This window comes from Lycorma delicatula, chromosome 7 (genome assembly GCF_047948215.1).
Source record: "Lycorma delicatula isolate Av1 chromosome 7, ASM4794821v1, whole genome shotgun sequence".
In the NCBI taxonomy this organism is placed as follows: domain Eukaryota; kingdom Metazoa; phylum Arthropoda; class Insecta; order Hemiptera; family Fulgoridae; genus Lycorma; species Lycorma delicatula.
The window spans coordinates 73,837,936-73,861,438 of NC_134461.1; the positions used below are offsets into that span (position 1 = coordinate 73,837,936).

A 23,503-nucleotide genomic window follows, 5' to 3' on the forward strand; every position below is an offset into this window, starting at 1 on the left:
TGATCACTTCAACAACCTTTTAATTTTATCTTTATAATTAACTTTTTACAAATAATTGTATAGTACTTTATAATGATCAAATAATGGTTACATATCATAAATAAAAATTGATAATTTATATACTAAAGGAAGTCATATACATAGGAATCGAATCTTATATTTACATATTCATAAAAAAGTATCTAAATGTTTATATAAATATTCTGGCTCAATGTGATTAATATTAATAATTCTTTGTTAGGAGATTCCTATGAAGTAAATTGCTGGACTCTTTTTTATCACATAATACTTAAATTTCACTACCTAGCATACTGTATCAATTATACCTACATTAGGCTTATCCAATATTGCCGTGATGCAAATTTTGGTGAGATACTATCATATGTGAAAAATATCTAACACATTTCTGTGAAGGATATTCTCAGTTTTCTTTCAGTTAATAGCTTGCGTTTCTCGACGTTTCATGGCCCACGGACCCTAAAAAAATGTAAGGGGTAATGTTCGTATGTACATAGGTACGTAACTTTTGACTAAATAAGCCGATTTTAATCAGATTTGGCTCAAAAATTCGTGTATATAGGATAATTGTAGGTAAAAGTTTAAAGTTAATATCTCCAGGGAATTGGATTGATTGTTTCTTTGGGTCAGTTTTTTCTTGGAAAAAACTGCCCAAAAACTGACTGGAAAAAACTGACTCTCTCTCTCCCTGTTTTGTTAGATTCCAATCTTACAAAACTGTTTTTAGTTACAAAACTTTTTTAACGATGGTTGAATGAATATCGGGAAGTGACAGATACTTCCTATTTAACTCATATTTCTTTTAGATATATTCAAAGTATAAGGTTGAAAGTCATTACTGTCATCTTTTTTTAGAAATAAAATGAAGCAGAAAGAAACGTAACTCATGTACACTTATTGATAACCAACCACTATAACAGCCAGCATATGATTAGATTTTCTGCTCTGTGTAATGTAATTTTAATTAGTCACAAACTATTATAACTGATTTATTTTATCTATAATGGATCCAGTAAACGGATTTTAAGTTATGTGTTTTAAAATTCTTCTTTTTCTTTAGTGGAACCGTCTATTGACAAGTTTGAAGAATCAACATTCTTCATGAATTCTTTCCTGAGCTTTTTCTTTTCAATTATAGTATCCTTGTTCCCTTTCAAATCATCCAACATTTGTATCCTTGTTATTCCTCTCCCCCCCCAAACGCAATATTTTATTCAATTATTACTTTTTGAATACAGTCATGTTTTAGGATGCAGCCAATCCAATAATTTTTTTTTTATCCTCCGGGACCACGGTTAGGTATTGCTTCAGAGGATGATTTGTAGCGTTTGACAATGGCATGCCTGACTGGGATTCGAACCCCGGGATCTCCCGATGAACTTTTTACTTTGTATTGTCTTGATCAAACTCCTACTATCATTTATATTTATCTATCACTTATTCATTAGTCACTCTCACTCATTCTCTGTCTCTCTCTCCCTCTCTCATGCCAGTTGATACCTAACACATTTCCTCTATAGCAAATTTCAAAACTTTCCCGTTATCAAATAAATACGAAGCCGTTTTTATTTTATAAATCTTTCTAAATAGTAAGCTCGATTAATGGGAAGAGGAAAGTTGTAAATTAAAAAGTTCGATTTATAATCAAAAGAAAAATAATAGAAATATTTATGGTAATTATAACCTTATTTACAAATATGTTTATATAATGATACTGCTACATTTTCTTATTTAGTACGTCTCTTATTTCCTTGCAAGATAAAAACCTAGATTATATATTTTTTGAAAATTCTGAACAATAAGGAATTAAAGAACACAATAGTTTTAAAATATATGCGTTCTGTGCTGCCTAAAGTCTTGAAAAACATAGATAACATCTATTTCAAATTTGCTGGCTTTTCTTCCTTTAGGCTTTTTTTTTAAAAAAGAAGATATCTTTTACGAATAATAAACGGTTTTCAACTAGTACAACTAAAAATAAACATATTTATAAATCAAATTGACTTTTCTAATAGCATTTTTCTTTTTATTTATATACAAACTGAGCCAGAATTTATATTACTTATAGTATATAAACATAATTTATTATTCCATTAGTGGTAATATATTTACATAATATATATTTATTATTATTATTTAAAAAAAAAAAAACAAAACTTATTTTATAGAGAATATAATTTTATCCTTAAATGTCCTTAGTATAAAATCAAAAATTATTATAATTAATAGTTATTTTAGAAATAATTTTCTTTGTTTCTTTTCTAATAAAAATAATTATTTATATTTTTTTTATGATTACAATGATAATTACTGATTATTTGATAAAATTATTACAATATAATGTATGCAATATATACATAGGAAATTTACTTATATTTAGTGTACGTGCGAATGTTCATATTAAACGTATTTGCTGATTTATCTCATCTGCTATATGATTAAATAATTCTCACTTCAGACTGAAAGTACAATCAAAGTAGTTTATTACTACTGATATTTGAGAAATTAGCTTTATTTTATGTTAAATACAAAAAAATTTTTTTTTTTTTTTAAGAAGTAAAAGGTTACGTGGTAGATAAAAGAATCAAACAAAAGCGATTTAATTCTCACTGTATACCCATTTATTACTGCTTATATGATCTTATTACATACGTTTACTTCATTCGTACTATTGTTATATATTAACGTCAATATTGGTTTACTTTTTCCTTCATAGAATTTTCTTGTTTTAAATATAATTTATATTGCACAAAGTGTAAAAGAGTTTTAAAAACGAATGGGTACATATAAAATATTATCAAGTTCCTTTGTCTGTAACAACGTAAAATAATAACTAAATCATAGCGTTAAATTTAAAATATATCTCAAAAGTGTTAAATATAAATATTATACTTCATTTTACATAGAACATGACACGTACTACGTTACTTATATTATATACATTAGTTTTATTTACTTTACAGATTACCATTAGTTTATGTTAGAAAAAATCTACCGTATAGTAATTATAAATAAATATTAAACTTTTAATTAAATTTGTTTATAATTTTCTTCTTTTTTTCTACGTATTGAGCACATTAAATTTCCAACACATTTTGGTTTTTATTAGGAGGTTTATTCCTTTAATAATAGTGGTGTAACTTTGTAAAATAATGTATAAGCTCTAAATTGGAAAGAGTTTTGGTTAATTTCTTAACGATTTAGTTATTTTTCTGTCTTTCGAACATTCTATTGTGTTAAATTTGGTTAGGAAAGTTTTTTTTTTTAGTTGTTATGAATTATTCGGAGTAGAGAAACGGAGCGTATAATATTTTAGTAAATTATCAATGACGTAAGAAAGTTTTTACATTATTATACTTTTTAAAGTATAGAAACAGCTTCTTTTTTTATAATGTTTGAAGAAATTATTTCTGATATTTTTTTTTCTTTTTTAATAGCATAAATTTTATACGTAAATAACTTTTATCCAAAGAAAAAAAAATTAAACTTCTTTTTGTTTCATAAAATATGTGTAATTTTTTCTCAATGATATAAATATATCTATATTCTTTTTTTTAATATTCTCTAGCTTACATTAAATTACTTTAATTCAGCTAGTACTGTTATTACCATTTCGGCCCCTTATAGATTAAAATTGTTATTAAGCTAAAATATATTAAAATAAAGATAAATTTCTTCAAGTATAAACATCCAAATGTAGGCTATAATTGTGTAAATAATATTACTTATTGATATTAAAAAGTATCATCAATAGGTAATAAAAAGTAATTGAAAATTAGAATTTTAAATGTAGAAATTTTAACCGGCCGGTTAAGTAAATTACGATGACCGTAATGTGAATATCTTTAAGGCTACACTATGTGAGCTGAAAGTTTGCCCCTGTCTTTGTCAACCAAACTGTCGGCTGGCTTTGGCGGGACGGGCGAACGGAGTTTGTTGTACTACCTAACCAGATGACATCATCCGATTGCTAATAACATTACACATGTGTATATAAAATGCAAACACAACAGATTAGTACAATACAATTACTTGCACACTAGAAGCAGCAGTTTTCTAGGGGCAAACTTTCAGCTCACGTACTGTACTTCATGAAGTATGCGTCTTATCCAGACTACTAGTTAAGTGATACTAGTGTTAATTCTACATCATAAATACGGAAGTTACTGTATTTTGAGTACTATTGAAAAAATTAACAGTTACTTTATAAAAAATGATCAATGTTGCTAAATAGTTATACCAAATAAATAATTGACAATTATTAGTAATAATAATTATTGCAATAATTATGAAGTAGTAATAGATAAAATCAATCGTTTTTATGATGAAAATTAGATAGTTTTCTTTTCTTAACTTAACGATATAATGGAGTGTCTATTACTCTAACATGGAGGCCAGTTAGAGTAAAGGACACTCCCCTGAGCTGTGTAATACATAACTGCAGGATCCGGCCCGGGGAGAAGAAGAAAAAGAGAAAACCGATATAATAATAGTAACGTATATATAGCTTTTTTGCCTTTCTTTTCAACAATTTTCCGATTCATATCACAATCAAACTTCACCATTTTACACGTTAAAATTTCCATTGAAATTCAATGCTTATTATTTTTAGACTTCTTGTCTTGAATTAATTATTTAAACAAATAATTTATCTATTATAAACCGAAAATAGATGATAGTAACTCGCAGTTATTATTTATTGAGAATTTAAATTTCAATATTACTTATTATTTAAATTGGGGAGAGGAGACTACCCACGACTTCTTCTGTATAATATCGATATTCCACATTCCAACAATAACGGATTCCAACTGTACCTAAGTTTGCTCCTGGATTATTGTATGACATGGAGAGGCCACAGAAAAGATTAACAGTAAATTTAAGGGGACATACTGGTTATTGGGCAGAGGATCTCAGTTGTCTCTATCAAAGTATTATTGTATAAATTAATCTTGAAACCGATATGTACCTACGGCATTCATAACTATTGGATACAACACAGTCATCCAACGGATACAGGACAAAATAATCAGAAACAAACGGAATCGCCGTGATTTTTAAGGAATCATGAGATCCACGAATATCTGGAGATCCGTTACGTTTATGAGGAGATAATCTTGAAATATTCATCTACGGTAAATACATATGTGAACCATCTTGCTGTTAATTTGTTAGACATATCGAGGATGTTAGACGACTGAAAAGGTTCCATGTATTGGAGCTGGTTGATAAAACCTGGTGGCTAAGATTATAAAACTTTGATTTTGAATAATATCATGTTACCTAAGATGATAATGTGTTTAATAATAAGATCATTATGTTTAATTCAGTTATTATCGTATTTATTGTTTTATAGTATTTTTTTCATTTATTTCATCTATCTATTGTTTAATCGTATTTTCCATTGGAATAGTTATTTGTATTCTTTGAGGAGTATCACTGGATGCTCCTCTTTTATGTAATTGTTTATTGTAAGACTTTCTTATGGTTCACAAAAAAGGAACCAATAGTAAATAAAGGATTAATAAAAGAAAGATACTTATTGTGATAAAGAAAAATAACAAACTTATTATTATTACTATTAGAATAAAAATAACATTAAATTAAGTAGTTCAAAAATATTTTATCGGATGTAATTACTTGAATAAAATATTTTTCGTAGCGAAATGGCATATTTAAATTAATTTTCGGGTTGGTTTTAGAATTTATAATTTGATATTATTTCAAAATTAAAGCTAATTTTTTCGGATAGATATTAATTTTCATATTATACATTTAACAAGTATAAAATAATTATAATAAATATTTTAATTTATTATTTAAAAATATATATAAATCATATAATACCCCAGCATTATATTTATTAGGTAGATGTTTAGACTATGAAAAATTATTCTCATAAGTAAGTCGTAAAAGTACAAAAATTATAATGTAATACAAAAAAATCATTAAAAATGTTATAGAAGAAAAATTGTAATAACAATAACTATTATTATTATTTTTCTTAATAATAATTTCTAAGTGACACAAAAAAAGAGATGTAAATGAACGTTTTAAATGGTCTAGGTAAGAAAAAAGCAGTGTTGCTTATATGACGTCACTTCTTACCAACTATTTCAATAAAAATAATAATAAATAATTATTATATTATACTTTTTTCATTAGTATTTAAATATCAAGGAAAACGCATTTTTATAAAATAATTCATGAAACATAACAATAAACAAAAATTTCTTTCGATAAATAGTTTGTAAACTTGTAAATAAATTTTACAAACAGTATAAATAACAATGTTTATTAATGGAAATGCCAAAGAAAACATGATTCCAGTTTTTCTCAATTTAGTAGACCGTGATGCACATCATGTTGGCTTTCTACCCACTTATCAAACGTTTTTACCTCTTTAATAACCCCGAAATATTAAATCTCTCATAATTACTGATGACTAGTAAAGAATTTATGAAAATGTTTATTAAAAAAAAAGAAGAAGAAAGAAAGGAAATATTGCTTCGATATGAAAACAAAAGATGAGGAATGAAGTTTTCTCGGAAAGTTTATCTGATCGTATGACTAATTACCTACAGAGGAGATGTAAGAAAGAAGTTTATCACTACAAAGAATAATGAAGATAAAATTACTTTTATTATAAGATTAACGTACAGCCTCCGTTAATGTTATCTCATCACAGTTCTGTACAAAGAGTGGAAATGAGACTCGTGTCAGTTGGTAAGACTTGATAAAGAATGGTAGAGTTACGCTTAGAGTCAATGGTAGAGAGGACTAAGGTACCAGTAACTTAATTTACCTCCCGTTTTCGCTACTCTCAAATACAATAATTCCCCTTTATACCGTCTAGCATAGCTCTCGGCAAATGAACTGCACTACATTCATTCGTTGTCGTAAGTTATACTGTGTATTTAAGTGCTAAGAAATGACGTCATTAAAGCTACACTGCTTCTTTCTAACCATTTATTATGATTATTTTCACTTCCTTTTTTGTGTCAATTAAGGAGATGTGTCGTTATTTTATTGCAGTTTCTTTAGCGAAAGAAATTGCACTTCTCTTCGTTTTAATAGGGAAATGTATCGAAGGAAGATATGTATTCACCGTTGGAAATTCATTATACTCTGGTCAATAATATGTAAATGATTACAACTTTTAAGAAGCTGAAAATGAATTTGTGTAACTTCTAATAAATAATACTATATCTTACTGGAACTAGGGATGGATGAATTACATAAATGTAAAAAAAAAAATAACATGAAAATTACTTGGAATAGCTTTAAATTAATGGGGTAGTTTTTCCTTTTAATGAACGAAACTAGTTTAGATTTACTCCGTTCTCTTTTTATTTCATTTTAATAAATATGCTCTAACAATATTTTTTTTAAATTAAATTACTCTCAAAAAAATTTAATGTTGACTAACTACGCTCTTAAGGGATAAATATATTTTTATTTCTAAATTGAAATTACGTGCTGTACTGTGTTTGTCATTTGAATTTGTGTTTACTAAATATCTTTAATATATAAGCAAACAAACTTCTCTTGTACCTTTAAACATCATTAGAAGATGAAAAAAGCTTAAATACCCGAGTAGGCCTACTCGGGTACCTCGTGCTTTGGACCAACTTTAATTGGCTACAATTCCCTACTGATTTCGTGATTACTGCGTATCCTTTGGACTGTTTTACCTTTATGTTTGTAACATGATCTGTATAGTATTAACGTACAACGAGTTTTAGATCTAAGTTATTTATTTATTCTATTAAATTCCCTTTTGATATGTAGATTTAGAGTAAAACCATATTTTATTTATAAAATTTAATTTTTATTGTTTTTTTTTTTTTAGAGAAAACCACTTTAGAATATAGTTTGATTACGTAAAGTACGGGTTTACTTTCTTGACGTACATTTTATAAAAAATATTAGCGATAATAACAATAAAAATGAATTTGAGTGGTTTATCTTATTTTTATAAGCAATCAATAATGAAAGGTTTTTTTTTCATTGTAATAAAAAAGTATTACCGTTATAATGGTGTTCAAGTAAGAATAGTAAGATTTTTAAATAAAGATTTTTACGGTGAAATATTTTTATTAAATTAAAAATACTGATGGTTTGTAAAATTTGAATTATTAAAAATGCATTTATAATATTCATAACTCGATCCACTTACGATTTAACGTTACACCACCGTAATTTTACTTTATTATTTCAATTATTAGTATTGTTATTATTATTTTAATATTAAGTCACATTTAGTTAATTAGTATATATTAATTAATTATAATTACTTATTTAAACTTTTTTTCAATTAATTTATTACATAAACATCTGCTTCATCTTTAACCGGATCACTTTAAACTTGAACATAGCCTAATATCACAGTAATCGAACAATATCAATTTGGCAGTGCCCAAATTAACGAAATTCTATTTTACAACACTTTCCTTGTAATAAATAGTAAAAATAACAAAATCACAGCTGTGATATTATGCGAAGTTCCATTTATCATTGCACCTGAAACAAATAAAACATTATTTTGTTTTTATTTCTTAAAGATTTATATTCTAATGTATATTATAAAAATAAATTTTATTAAAAAGTCATGTGAATTAAAAATACCATTTAAACATTTAATTAACAAAACTAAAAGAAATTAAAAAAATAATTACATTAAATTATATATGTACATATTCATAGGTTTACTGTAAAAACAAAACAGCAGTACTTAACTACACTATTAAAAATGTTTTTTTTACCAATTATCTTCTCAGTCTATACATTTCCTATACAACATTTCATTCTATCTTAAATTCTGTGTAATTATAATTAAAAGAAAGTGAGAGTTAAATCTGGACCACTCAGCAATTCATGGAGTGAGACACAAGTTGAAGCCTCACAAAACAAAATTCAGAAAATGAGATATAAATGGATTTCTTATACAGTGCGGTCGGAAAGCGGTTGCTGTACAATGGAATTATGGAAGTATAATGAGGAAACTTTCTTAATTATTATTTTGTATTTTTATTCTATTATTTTATAGAAACGGAAATTACAATAACTGAAATAGTTTATAAAAAGTGTTGAAAATGATCTCCTCCAACATCAATGCACACGTTTCAATTTGTTTTCAAACACTTTAATAAGTTGATTTACGGAAATATCTCGTAAGTATATTGTTATTGATGTTAATAGTTCGTCAATCATCCGTTATCTGTTGTGATATCCTCCATAGAAAATAATCTAGGGAGGAGTCAGATCGGACGATCGTGCAGGCCACCAAAACCCATCAAAATGATTTGTTCGTTGACCAAAGACATTTCTTAAAAAAAATCATTGACCTGTTATCTGTGTTCCTTGTGGCGCCATCTTGTGGAATCAACCGTAATAGATTTCCACTTATGTTAACTGACTGATAATGTTTGTGAAAACATCACAATAACGATCACTATTAACTATATTTTCAGAAAAGATTAGATCCACAATACGCGTTCTACTCACTCAGACTCCAATTTTCACTTCGTGTAATTCATGGGGGTTAGTTGACGACCACAGTCGTATATTTATGGGTATATATCCCAGAAGAAAGCACGCTTCATTTGTAAGAAAATGTAATGTCGAGGATACCTACGGAATTTTAGTCAATAAAACGTTCAAGCTATCGACAGTAATTTAATCTTTTGACATGATCTGGTTTCAGTTCTTGAACATACATAACTTTGTTGGAGAAAATTTTCAGTTCTTTTCTTACAGCTTTATGTACGGTAGGAAATCCGATACCTTCTTGCTGTACTAACTTAAGCATTGATTTTGATGAACTTTCGGCCAGAGCATTCGAAATATCAAGCAGCTTCTGTTCATTTAGTTTTGGTGGTCTTTCACTTTGATTAACGTCTTCAGCAATGCCTGTCGCCCGAAACTTTTCGATAAGAGTTCGAACTACATTAAGGGATAGCAGTATTTTGATATTTTTCTGAAAACTTATGCTTCACTAAATCAGTACACTTTTCTCTCCTTCGAAAAAGACGTAAAAGACAGAAAAATTATTCCTCTATATAAAGAATCATTATGTTTCTGACAACTATTTATTCCGATAAACGAAACGAAACGAAACACGTTCAATCACAACTCAACAATAACGTTTTGGTTTGTTACTGAGTAACTCCCAACGAATCCATATTGCTTTTATTCAGTTATTCTTTTATTAGTTTTATTTTATGTTACTACCAAATACTACTTTTTTAATCATATTGACACACCTTCTAAAATCTGGGCTTTAAGAAAAAACAAGAAAGGAAATGTCAATCAACAAAATATGTTTCTGTTCAAGCATTAGTTAATTTTTTTGTGGTGGTGAGGGACGGGGAACGAAAATGTAAATTGTTTATATATCCTAACTTTTCCAATGAGTTTTCTAGAAGATACTGTAATATTAATATGTTATCTGGCTATACACCATTAAGTTAAAATAATCCGCTATTAAACAATGAAAATTGTTTTTTAACCTCTTTAAAGTTTATTATTACATATTTTCTTTTAAATACTTTTCTATTTATGTTATCTGAAGAAATTTTACAACGAATCACCCGAGCAGCTTCATCGGTAATATAAAAATAAAATCAATGTAGGTCAATTTGATGAAGAGCATATTTAATTTCCACTCAATGTACGTTGGAAAAACACACAGGAAAAAGATTTTTCTTTTACGACTGACTAAAATAAAAATAACTCAAAATAGCGCACTTCCTATCTTAACATGATTGAAACAAATACTTAACAAATTTTTAATTTTCTAAGCAAAAAAACTTCTTCCATCATGAATCATATTTGGGCTTTAAATTTAAAAAAAAAGATTTTCAGGAGTAGAGCTAAATGCGAAGAATTATCCCTACATCAAAATTTATTAGAATTTTTATATTCCTGCTTGTATATTGGGCAACTTTTGGTAAAATTTTGGGATCAATACCTTCAAGGGTGGGGTAAATAATTTCTTTGGGATCAATTTTCTCAAAATTTTACAAACATATCCCAATTTATATTAAGTTCACTTAGTTCATGAGTGAACAATTATCTTACCATTTCTAAAAAACCCTTGCCCCAAAATTTTTCCCTTCCTCAAAAATTGAAAAAAAAAAAATCTTTTTATTTATAACATTTTTTAACAATATTTTTGTTATGTCTTCCTAGTATTAATAATAGTGCAGGTGGGGAAAAATAAATATGTTTGGGGGCAATATCAGTGATGCGAGAGCCGATAAAATTTAAAATTGACGATTTTTAAATTTTTTCTCCTTTATTAAAGATTTAAGATTAAGTCGTGGAAGTTCAAATATAATTAACTTTTAATAATAATAATAACAATAAAATTCCATCATAATTCACCCCCATTCCCAAAAAAAGGGATTTCAGGAAACCTTTTATTAGTTATATATTTATCATTGGGATGTTTTACTTTCTTCTATGTAACATAGTAAACGTATAAAAAACAAAACATGCTCTTGGAAGTAGTTTTGAGGTTTTTTTTGTCTTCAGTCATTTGACTGGCTTGATGCAGCTCTCCAAGATTCCCTATCTAGTGCTAGGCGTTTCATTTCAGTATACCCTCTACATCCTGCATCCCTAACAATTTGTTTTACATATTCCAAACGTAGCCTGCCTACACAATTTTTCCCTTCTACCTGTCCTTCCAATATTAAAGCGACTATTCCAGGATGCCTTAGTATGTGGCCTATAAGTCTCTCTCTTCTTTTAACTATATTTTTCCAAATGCTTCTTTCTTCATCTATTTGCCGCAATACCTCTTCATTTGTCACTTTATCCACCCATCTGATTTTTAACATTCTCCATAGCACCACATTTCAAAAGCTTCTAATCTTTTCTTCTCAGATACTCCGATTGTCCAAGTTTCACTTCCATATAAAGCGACACACCAAACATACACTTTCAAAAATCTTTTCCTGACATTTTAATTAATTTTTGATGTAAAATAATTATACTTCTTACTGAAGGTTCGTTTAGCTTGTGCTATTCGGCATTTTATATCGCTCCTGCTTCGTCCATCTTTAGTAATTCTACTTCCCAAATAACAAAATTCGTCTACCTCCATAATCTTTTCTCCTCCTATTTTCACATTCAGTGGTCCATCTTTGTTATTTCTACTACATTTCATTACTTTTGTTTTGTTCTTGTTTATTTTCATGCGATAGTTCTTGCGTAGGACTTCATCTATGCCGTTCATTGTTTCTTATAAATCCTTTTTACTCTCGGCTAGAATTACTATATCATCAGAAAATCGTAGCATCTTTATCTTTTCACCTTGTACTGTTACTCCGAATCTAAATTGTTCTTTAACATCATTAACTGATAGTTCCATGTAAAGATTAAAAAGTAACGGAGATAGGGAACATCCTTGTCGGACTCCCTTTCTTATGTTCTTCAATTGTTACTGTTGCTGTTTGGTTCCTGTACATGTTAGCAATTGTTCTTCTATCTCTGTATTTGAACCCTAATTTTTTTTAAATGCTGAACATTTTATTCCAGTCTACGTTATCGAATGCCTTTTCTAGGTCTATAAACGCCAAGTATGTTAGTTTGTTTTTCTTTAATCTTCCTTCTACTATTAATCTGAGGCCTAAAATTGCTTCCCTTGTCCCTATACTTTTCCTGAAACCAAATTGGTCTTCTCCTAACACTTCCTCCACTCTCCTCTCAATTCTTCTGTATAGAATTCTAGTTAAGATTTTTGATGCATGACTAGTTAAACTAATTGTTCTGTATTCTTCACATTTATATGCCCCTGCTTTCTTTGGTATCATTACTATAACACTTTTTTTGAAGTCTGACGGAAATTCCCCTTTTTCATAAATACTTTTTTTTTTAATTTTTAAAAATATTTTTAGTTTATTTAAATATATAATTAAAGCTTCATCACAAATTACCCCTCCCCAAAAAAGAAATCTTAGGTTACATTTTTCATGTATCATTATTTTTCCACTATGCAAAAATAAATAATCAATGCTAAGAAAGTATGTATAACAACTTTGTTGTCACTTCTTTTTACAATAGAAATTAATATCTTCTAATTAAATCGCTTAAAATTAGATGATATATAAAAATTCTGACATCTGAGAGAAAAATGCATTAAAAAATCTGATAAATTAAACTTAAGTCAAAATTCAGCTCTTCAATCTTTAAACTTTAAAATTTTATAATGATTTAAAATAAATAAACAACAATTACAAGTAAGTTATAGTATTTAATTAATTTATTATATTTCTAAACTTAGGCCAGTTTTTAAATCATAAATAAAATTTATTTGTTTCTTGAGTACGCTTAGTAAATTATATCTCTGTTTCATTTTATTTTTTTGCTTTGTAATCATTGAATGGCTTCTGACTTTTTCATGAAGTAATACCAAATGATTGATCTCACCTAGAGAAGTAAGAAAGATTACATCAAGGTTAAAAAGAAAATGTTGGAAGATACATAATATTTTTTTAATATAAAAAAATCAAAATTGTTTAAAACCTATAAAATAAATAACGAAAAAGATGGTATTTTATAAAATCATATAATGTGTTTAGATATCATTTAATATATATTAATATACATAAATATTAATAGGAACTTCATTTGATAATGTGATTACATGAAATTTTAGTAAAATAGTTCCAGGTAATGATTTTAAAGATCTTACGTTATAAATTAAGAAAAAGGGTTTGAAAAAAAATAATATATATATATATATATATGTATATATATATATATATATATATATATATATTTATTTATTTATATACATATATATATATATATATAATTTTGGAAAAAATATCTGTATGCAAAATTTACATACGAAAAATTGTAAAAATATATACTCAAAATATACATAAACATATATATATTTTTTCGTTAACAAATGAAATGAAATTTAGATAAATGACTTATCATACTCTTTGTATAAATTTGGAAAATAATAATGAATAAGTGCGAATTAATTGAAGCATAAAAAAATTTACAAAAAGTAAAATGATTTAAAAAATATATCTCTGTAAAAATACATTATTTTCTTTAGATGAAACACAATTTATAACTCCTACATTCATTTTTTTTCTAGAGAATTTCGCATCAGGTACCGTGATTTTCTTCTTTTCTTTCTTTATTTAAATTTTTATAAAAACCACTTTGGGACAACTTATTTGTAAAAATTTAAACCATTTGAATTTTTGCTACATTAAATGCTACATTTCTTAAACTAGTTTATTATTTAAGTTCAGTAATGTTTAAATATAATTAAATGAATTTTAAGTGGAACGTTTTTAAACTAAAGGCCCTTACGTTGTATGGATTATTTTTATACTTTCATTCAGTATTTAGGAAAGGATTTTTTATTTTCTATCACTTGGTAATGGAATTTCTTCCGTGAAATTTTTACATTTTTTAGTTCATGACAACATACTATGGGACATTCATGAAGAATTTTAAGAAATTTGATTGAAATCGTTAAAATAAATATAATTAAAAAATATAAATAATTAAAATTAGAGGACTGTTATCCAAGTTGTATCCTATCCGGGTTCCTTATTCCTTTAAATATTAAAAAGCATTGTTCTTAGGAAAATTGTGGTTTATTAACACCAGCTGATGCAGATATAATCGTAGACATTTTTATTTTTGACGGATGGCCGCCAACTTGGATGAATGTTAATCGATCAGAAACTATATTACTCGTTCTCCTGTCACTTTTTAACATATTAATCGATTTAAATTCGGTTTTTCTAAAAATAATTTTCTATCTCCTAATAAAGGTTTATAACTAATTAAATATCCTAAGTTATATGTTTTCAATGAATTTTTCATTCGATTGAATTCTTATAAGAACTCCCTATGCGCTAACAAAGGAGCCATATACGCCATCAAGTTTTTTTTTTTTTTTTTTTATTCCACCTACTCCTCTGGAACGGATCTACAATCAAGTTTGACTCGCGCCAGAGGAGTGACCTTTACTCTAGCTCGCCTCCCCGCCCGCCGGCTGTATGTCCGGCACGCGGCAGGTCAGTTCACCGGTTAACTCTTTTATTTCGTAGGTGGAAATTCCACCTACGACAAGCCGTCATCAGCGAGCGGTTTCTTCTTGACGAGCTTCCTCATCTTTCTTCTTTATAACTGCGGTTATAAACGACGAGATCACATTAAAGTTATCCTCGTTAAGTAGCATTTTATCCACCACATTCTCCGTAGATAATGGCCCTATACGTCTTACACAGGATTGCCTGCTTTCAGTCCAACGGTTACATTCAAATACTACATGTTCAGGGGAATCATAAGCCCCACAGTATGGACAGTTGTTGTTATCTACCCTTAGTCTCGCACATAAATAGGACCTGAACGACCCATGCCCTGTAAAAAATTGCGTTATCCAGTAATTTATGTCCCCGAACTTCCTTTCTATCCACGGTCGGATCAAAGGTATCAAACGATGTGTCCATCGTCCCGTGTTGGCTACATCCCAACGATGTTGCCAATTACGCAGCATCTCTTCATATCCTTCTTTAGAAGGTTGTCCACATGCTATACTCACTCGCATCTCCGCCAGTTGTTTAAGCGGAGGAACTCCTGCAATTACGAGTACTACCTCGGTGGAGACTGAAGAATATGCGCATATCACTCTTAAGCACATGCGCCGTTGAATTCCTTCAAGGGCTCTTCTGTTCTTGTCGGCACGCAGAGCTCTTTCTCAGACTTGTATACCGTAAAGTAAGATGGAATTAACTACGTGAGAGTAAATCTTACGCTTCGCAGTTCTGGATCCTGTCATATTACCGAGTAATCTGCTAAGATTTTTGACCGTGCATTCAGCTCGTTTACGTATTTCATTCACGTGTGCCGTAAAATTCCTCCTCTTGTCAAGCCAGATCCCTAAATATTTGGCTGAAGTCTGTTGCTGGACAAGATTACCCCCTACTCGAATTAGGATGTCAGATATTCTCCTACGACCTGTCATGACTACGTATTTTGTTTTACCGTGCGAAAGTTTTAAGCCTTTAGTAGACATCCAGACTTCTGCCATTCGTATCGCTGCGTTTGCCTTCTCCGATACCTCTACTTCAGTTTTTCCAGTAACAACCAAGGCCAGGTCGTCGGCAAAAGCCACTGGGAAAACACCCAGAGGATAACTCAGCCCGAGAATTCCGTCATAGACCAGATTCCAAAGGAGTGGCCCCAAGACAGAGCCTTGAGGCACTCCACACGTCACTTTGAAGCGGAAGCAGGATCTACCCTGGTGACAAACAACAAACCTATCCTGCAGGTAATTCTGGATAATTCTTCTTAGGTATCCAGGAATATCCTTATCTCTCAACGCTTGTAGGATCGCATCCCATTTCAGCGAATTAAAAGCATTGCTCACATCAAGCAATATCACAATTGGTATCTTCCTGGTGCGCCAAGTACCCGATGCCGCTTCGTCCACCAGACGCATAACTGTCTTAACAGCACCCACCGTAGAACGCCCCTTACGGAAACCAAATTGTGCGTTAGAAAGGCCACCATGTTCTTCAATCGCATTTTTCAGCCGCAATTCCAACAATCTCTCTAGGAGTTTGCAGATGTTATTAATCATGCATATAGGTCTATATGCTACTTGTAAGTCATCGGTCCCCGGTTTCTTGATAAGGGCCAACCCGGACTCTTTCCATTGCATTGGAATACAACCATCTCTCAGGATCTTATTCATGATATTAAGAAGCTCTGCAGGCATCCTCTCTGCTAATATTCTGATTATCTCGGCTGGAATGCCATCTGGCCCGAGTACCTTATGTAGCTTCAGTCTTTTCACCGCCATTAATCGCCATTAATCACTAGCGTCAAGAAGTTCAAAGCTATTATCCACAATCTCTTCCCGAACAGGACGCCATCAAGTTTATGAGCAAGCAATATTACGCGAATGTAAACAAATCAACGTATATATACCAACATTTTATTGCCTAGATTTTCCATATGATTTTTCTCTCTGTCTTTGTAGTTAATTCTACACTATTATATTTCCTCTGAGTAGAATAGAAATTTTCCTTCTTTTTTTAATTCCTTGAACGAAGTAAAGTATTGTGATAGCAAAAAATTTCAGTTTTCAGATTTCCACGGAAATATCCATTTTGACCATCCCTGAATCCATTTTAACTAGTTTCAGCATGACGTCTGTACGTACGTATGTATTTCGCATAACTCAACAATTATTCGTAGCGTAGGATGTTGAAATTTTGGATTTAGGATTGTTTTAACATCTAGTAATTGTGTACCTCCCCTTTTTGTTGCAATCGATTGAACCAAAAGTGTCCAAAAAAGCCCAAAATCTAAAAGAATGTGGATTTTGGAGTTTTTCTTAACTCCAATAATAAGCCCTCATTGAGAGCTTTTCAACGATGTATTATAAGTGTTACTTTTTTTCATTGGTTTCAGATTTATAGAATTTTTAATTAATGAAATATTTGGATTTTATAAAGGGAAGGCACATCGTTTCAAATCAGATTTCATATTTATTTATTTATTTTATATTGATTTATTATTAATTATTATCCTCTGATTGTAAAAAAAAAAATATAATAAATAATATTTCAATAATAACAATAAAAAAAAAGATATGAAAAAATCAGAAGTTATTAAAACATAAAATTTTATGTAATTTTCACTTAAAAAAAAAAGTGTATATGTAATTTAATAGGCGTACAAGTAAGTCAATTGATGTCCACATCAGATTTGGTGAAACATCTGATTACTTGTTTTTGTTTTCATTTTGTTGATGGTTACATTATAATAATTTAAGAAAACATAGTATTAGATAGATAAAAGACTTACATTTATTTATAGTAAATAAAGAGACTTTACTGTATCCTAATATTTCAGGAATGATTGTTAAATTAATAATTGTATAAATATTTGATGTTAATAAAAATTAATATTTTAGCAGTTTCTTAACTGTCCGTTTCATTAAAAAATTGGAGGATCCTATCACATTTTCAAATGAAATAAGTTTAAATGAAGTGCAGCAAAAAATGTGTATGTGTAATTTAATAGGCGTACAAGGAATGTGGTGTCCATATCAGATTTTTTAAATAAAAAGAAAATATTTTAGTTTATTAAATTTACTGAAAGAATTTATTAAATATCGCTTACAATAAGTGGTTTTTCAAATTAAAAGTTTGTTATACATTCTTCAGGTATTTATCTTTTTATGTGTTGTAAATTTTTATCACGTTAATAAAAATGTGGCACGGTATTTTCATTTTGTTCAATTTTTGTAAAACTTATTTTATAGGTTTTGTAGGTTATGTATATTGCTTAAATATTAATCAGTACTGCATTACAAAGGTTTTTAATTATAAATATATATATATAACACCATCAATAAATTAATTAAAAATGTAACATCATAACTAATCAATGACGTACTCGAGCGGTTTTATTTTTTAATGTTTTTTTTTTTATTTTTATTCAAAGCCAATGCTACAGCTATATGAATCATGGATAAAAAAGAGTTGATGGGAATCATCCATGGGGATTATTTTTGTAAAATTTGTTATTATTTTGTATGTGATACGGAAAAAAACATTCCTAAGGGAATTTTTGTTTTTTTATAAATAGTGCACATAAACAGTGTAAATTCGATAATACATTCTCATTATATATTATTATATAACCATAAGGTAATACATGAAGGCCTTGTTTTTGTTTGACATTAATAATCAGTTTATAGGGGGAAAAATTAATGCAATAAACATAACATAGTCTATATCTTTTAATTAAAAAGATTTGCTTTGGGATTTCATCTCTGTAATAAACTTTTTGTACTCTCTAGATGTAACGTGTGCTGTTGTCAAATCGATTTGTTGTCTACATAACGTTGTGAATAAAAATATTCAGTTTTTTCTTTATTCCGAATAAAGTAAAAAATTTTTGTAATAAGTAAAATTTGTCATATGAAAATTGATATCTAGGTGATAGATATTTATTATTTTATCGTATTATAATTTGATAATTAGAATTTAACGATTATTAATCAATTTTTATGATTTTAGAACTAAAAATAAAAAGCACACTATCTGATATATCATTTAACGGAAAAATCTTTGATTTGTTACATTATGTAAACAAATGTCTAGTTAATTACTAAAACAGTTTAAGCCAATTTATATGTTCTGTTCATGCTATTTGTCATTTAGCATGTTATTATATACACGATATCACATTTTTACGCGACTACCCAAAAAAAAGTGTAATGTATGGGAATCACTTGCAAAAAGGTTTTTGAAAAAACAATTTTTGTTTTTTACGGATTATCATACAGTAGAATTTGTTCTTTAAAATAACATGTAAAACATGATGATACCTTAAATTTTTTCGAAAAATTCCAATTCCGGCTCGTACAGCGTAGTTCTAGCAATAAATAAGATTTAGGGGGATTATCTTTATTTCTGATGTTTTTGTAATCTTAAGTTGGCTAACCTGAATTCTTTGTAGATTTTTATTTATTTATAACAGTTGATAATCTATTGTTTTTCCTTGGGATTTGTATATTGGTTAGCTTTTCGTAGAGTGAGTTTGTAAATGCTCTGTGTGTCTATAGTTAAAATGCCTAGAAAACGCAGAGATTTAAAAAAAAATAAAGTTCCATGGAAACAAATTTACGGTCAGCCTATTTCTAACCTTCCTGATGCCGATCCTAACCTTCAAGAAAAAATTTGTGATAATTGTTCACCTTCATCTTCAATTACTAAAGTAAATCCACATTTAAAATTGTATAAAGCAGGCAAGGTACATGATTGGCAATACGATATTGTTAATTTCTATAAAAAAATAATACCCAGTTGTGAGGATTGTATTTATATTTTGAATGAATTATTGAGTGAATTAATTTCATTTCATTTTATTTATTTTATAAAAGTAAAATCGATTTTTCCAAAGAGATAATAGAAAAGCCCACCTCTGTACCTTTACATTCATGAAGGAAACATATTGATATGCTTTCTAGTTGAACGATTTGAAAAATGGTTTTTAATTCAGGCTGATAATAGAGGTGGAATAGATGAAATTTTTCGTTAGTAACTCTATAATGTTTTCAGGTAGCTGGTTATTTTCTTTAAAAAAATAAAAACTAAAAATAGTAAACTGATAATTACCTGTTGCTTAAAACTTGTCCTGTTCTTCAAAGGACCTGTAGACGAATTTAGAAATCAGTTTCATTAAAGGGGGGTTATCTTGTACTGTGGAAATGTTTCCACAACAAAGATATCCTTTCTCACCATTTGTCCATTTTTCTTATCCTTCATACTGTGTGCGTGTAATGTGCTTCTATCATCCGAGTTTACGATACAATGTCTTTGGTGTGATAAAGCTGAAAAAAATGTAAATGAAACTCCCATCGGATAATTTTTTTTCTGTTTACCCGGTAGTATGCTTCATTTATCATATATTTCTCCTCTTTATAAATTAATTTTGGCTAGCTTAAAAACTATTGTCCATAAAAAACAAACACTTTATATTTTAGAAGAAATGATTTTTGTTTTTTTTATGAACGTAACTGATGTTTGGTAAAAATTATATCTGACTTCTAAGTAACGTTCTAAACATTCATTTTCCAACAAAGATTTATTTTTTATTACCAATACTTTAAATAATTTTATATAATTTATATATGCTTTTTTCCGAATAGGTCTGCAGAGGATCACGCAAATATCACTGTAATTCCTTCTCTTCTGAATTTCCCTCTTTCATCTCCAGAATTATTTCATACTTTCAATAAGTTTTTCGTTATTCTGCCTAAAACATATGCTATCGTTTATTTTTTGCATTCATATGAATTTCTATTCTGCGTATTTTTTCTCTAATTTTTTCTTATCTTAACAATATTTTATTCCTATATTTGCTTTTTTAGGTCTTCCTTTACTCGATTTATGTGTGAAGAGCAGTATTTTATATTTCCAAATTTTACAAAAGATTTTACTTCTTCTATCTATCTGAATCCATTCGAATAAAATTTAATCTTCTTTTTCGGATTGTGGTTTCTAAATTTTCAAAAGTTTTATATTTTTTATTGAATAAATTTTTTAATTTATTGAATAAATTTTAACAGTATTTGCTTATGTTTCAGTAATTAGCAATTGATACTATAAAACGATTATATTATTATTAAAAATATTTGTTGATAATTTTATACAGCTCTGAAAAGTATCAAAGTAATAAAATTATTATAACTTGGGGAAAATGTCCCAATTCACTTAACTTTTGCACTACATAAAATGTAATTATATTGAACTGAGAAGTGAACAGTTTAAAAGTACATTAGTTAGTGAAGAGAGTTTAGCTTTAACTGTTTTCTGGTATAATTTAAAATATAGAAAGCACAGTCAGACTAGTTAGGCAATTTAGATACGTTTCTATTATTATGTAGTAGTCATTTAAAACCGATTCTATTCATTCGTTAGAGAACATTTTAATTGTTCTTCTTTCCCACGTTTTAATTCATTCATGAATGCCTTACTCTCATCAAAATTTAATTCCTTTTGTAGATTATAAATTTTACTATTGTTATTATAATTATTTTATTTAAAGCGTATTATTTAAATTAATAAAGAACTTTAATTTAATTAATTTGTGTACTGATTCGCTAATTCATTAACTACAATATTTTATTCAGATCGAAGATTACAAAATTTTAAAATGTAATGGAATTAACTAACAGCTATTAGCTTGTAATTTACTAATGGAAATTTTTTTTGCAAAACTTTTTATTCACAAAAATAATTTTATCAGAATTAGAAAAAAACTGTTATTGAAATTAGATAATTTTTACTTAATAATCTGTCTAGCTTATCTAGACTGGTTTATGCTGTTCGTTCGCAAAGTAGGCGATAACGTCCCCTTGTGGGCACTGGCGGCCTTCAGGGGGGGGCGGTAGAACGCCTACAGAAAATTGGGGCCGTTCAGGCGATCTAGGAAGGCGATGGCCGATTAAAAAAAAAGACAAAAATTGTGTTTTCCGATATTTCAAACTAAAATTAAATACCTACTACACTAGTAAAAATAATTAAAGGGACACCTATATTTTGTGATGAAGAATGATTCAAATTACTTTAACTTTGAAACCAAGAGGCTTGGAGAAACGGATAAAAAAATTAATTAAAGATTAAATACTCTACTTTTTGACTTAACTTGATTTAAAAAATCATCAAATTAAAAAAAAAAAAAATCAGTCAGAAGAAAAGTTTTAAACATTTGAAAGTTTTTCATCGTGTTTAATGGAGCGCATGGTGGAAATGAAATTTTTTCAGTAAGCTCCATTAAAATCGTTTAATAGCTTAAGACTTTGGCTTTAATTTCTTTTTTTGTGTGTATCTCTACCATTTTTCTGAACTGAAATATCCAACTTTAAAGAGAAAAGGTAAGTTTTATCTTTAATGCTGGATATCTCCCGGTATAAGCAATGAATTGATACAAATAAATATGTAAATTAGTGTAAGTGTAATTTCTCAATTGAAAACTTTGTTTCAATTACTGTATTGTTATATTCAATATTCTATCACTATCGTTGATATATAACTATGTAGACACAATTGTAATTTTTTTGAAAGCAATTTTAATAAAAATATTCAGAAACAGCATATGTCAAGTTTAAAAACAATAACAGCAATTTGAATTATTATTTTTAACAGATGGTTAATATAAAAATTTTGTGGGTGCTAGAAACCATTTGATTCTCAATGTGGGCGGTGGGTGAAAAATTTTGAGAATCATTAAATTATACTAATAAAGTAGTATCGAATAGTTTATTATTATTAATTGTTTTTTTGTGTGTTTTTAGGCATTTCTGTGTGTGTGTAATGATGACTTCAATATTTTTCTTATTTTTTTTTTTTATATTTCGGTCCTTGTTTTATTTATGTAATTTAAAATTAATTGAACTATTTTTTTATAAATTTCCTCTATCCCTTTCTTATAACTTTTACTTATAACGCAATATTCTTCGTCATTGATTTTTTACATACAATGTTTTGTTAATTTTTTAAATGGTATTTTGAATATAAAAAAAATTGTCTTTAATAATTACTTAATCCAATTTATTATCTTTCTGTTATAATATTCCCAACTCTTCAATAATATTTCTAATTATTATTATTATTATCTGTTTTTTGTTAGTGAGAGTAAAGGTTGACTGGAAAGACACATTTCGGCAGTAGCACTGCAAGAAATATGGCTGTGTTATCAGTATTGTCTGCTGATCACCCGCCTATATTCATTGCCTCCAATATTATAATCTTCTGCAACAATTTTATTATCCCACCATCGCTCAAGGTGTTTTTTGAGACTCTTTGGAATTTCCCGCTGCTCCAATTATTATCGGAACTATAATGACACTGTTTGTGGGCCACATATTGTTGATCTCATCTGCCAATAGCGTATATTTTTACCACTTTTTTCTCTTCTT

The 23,503-nt window shown here is 28.4% G+C and overlaps 1 protein-coding gene across 1 annotated transcript in view; it reads right to left on the bottom strand.

Annotated features, from left to right (window-relative positions):
- Nucleotides 1-8,063: 8,063 nt before the first annotated feature.
- LOC142327515 (uncharacterized) overlaps nt 8,064-23,503 on the bottom strand; it is a 156,420-nt gene continuing 140,980 nt past the window's right edge. The window contains exon 6 of the mRNA XM_075370641.1: nt 8,064-8,541. Coding sequence (XP_075226756.1) covers nt 8,459-8,541 — 83 coding nt within the window. The 3' untranslated portion in view covers nt 8,064-8,458. The remainder of the gene's footprint in view (nt 8,542-23,503) is intronic.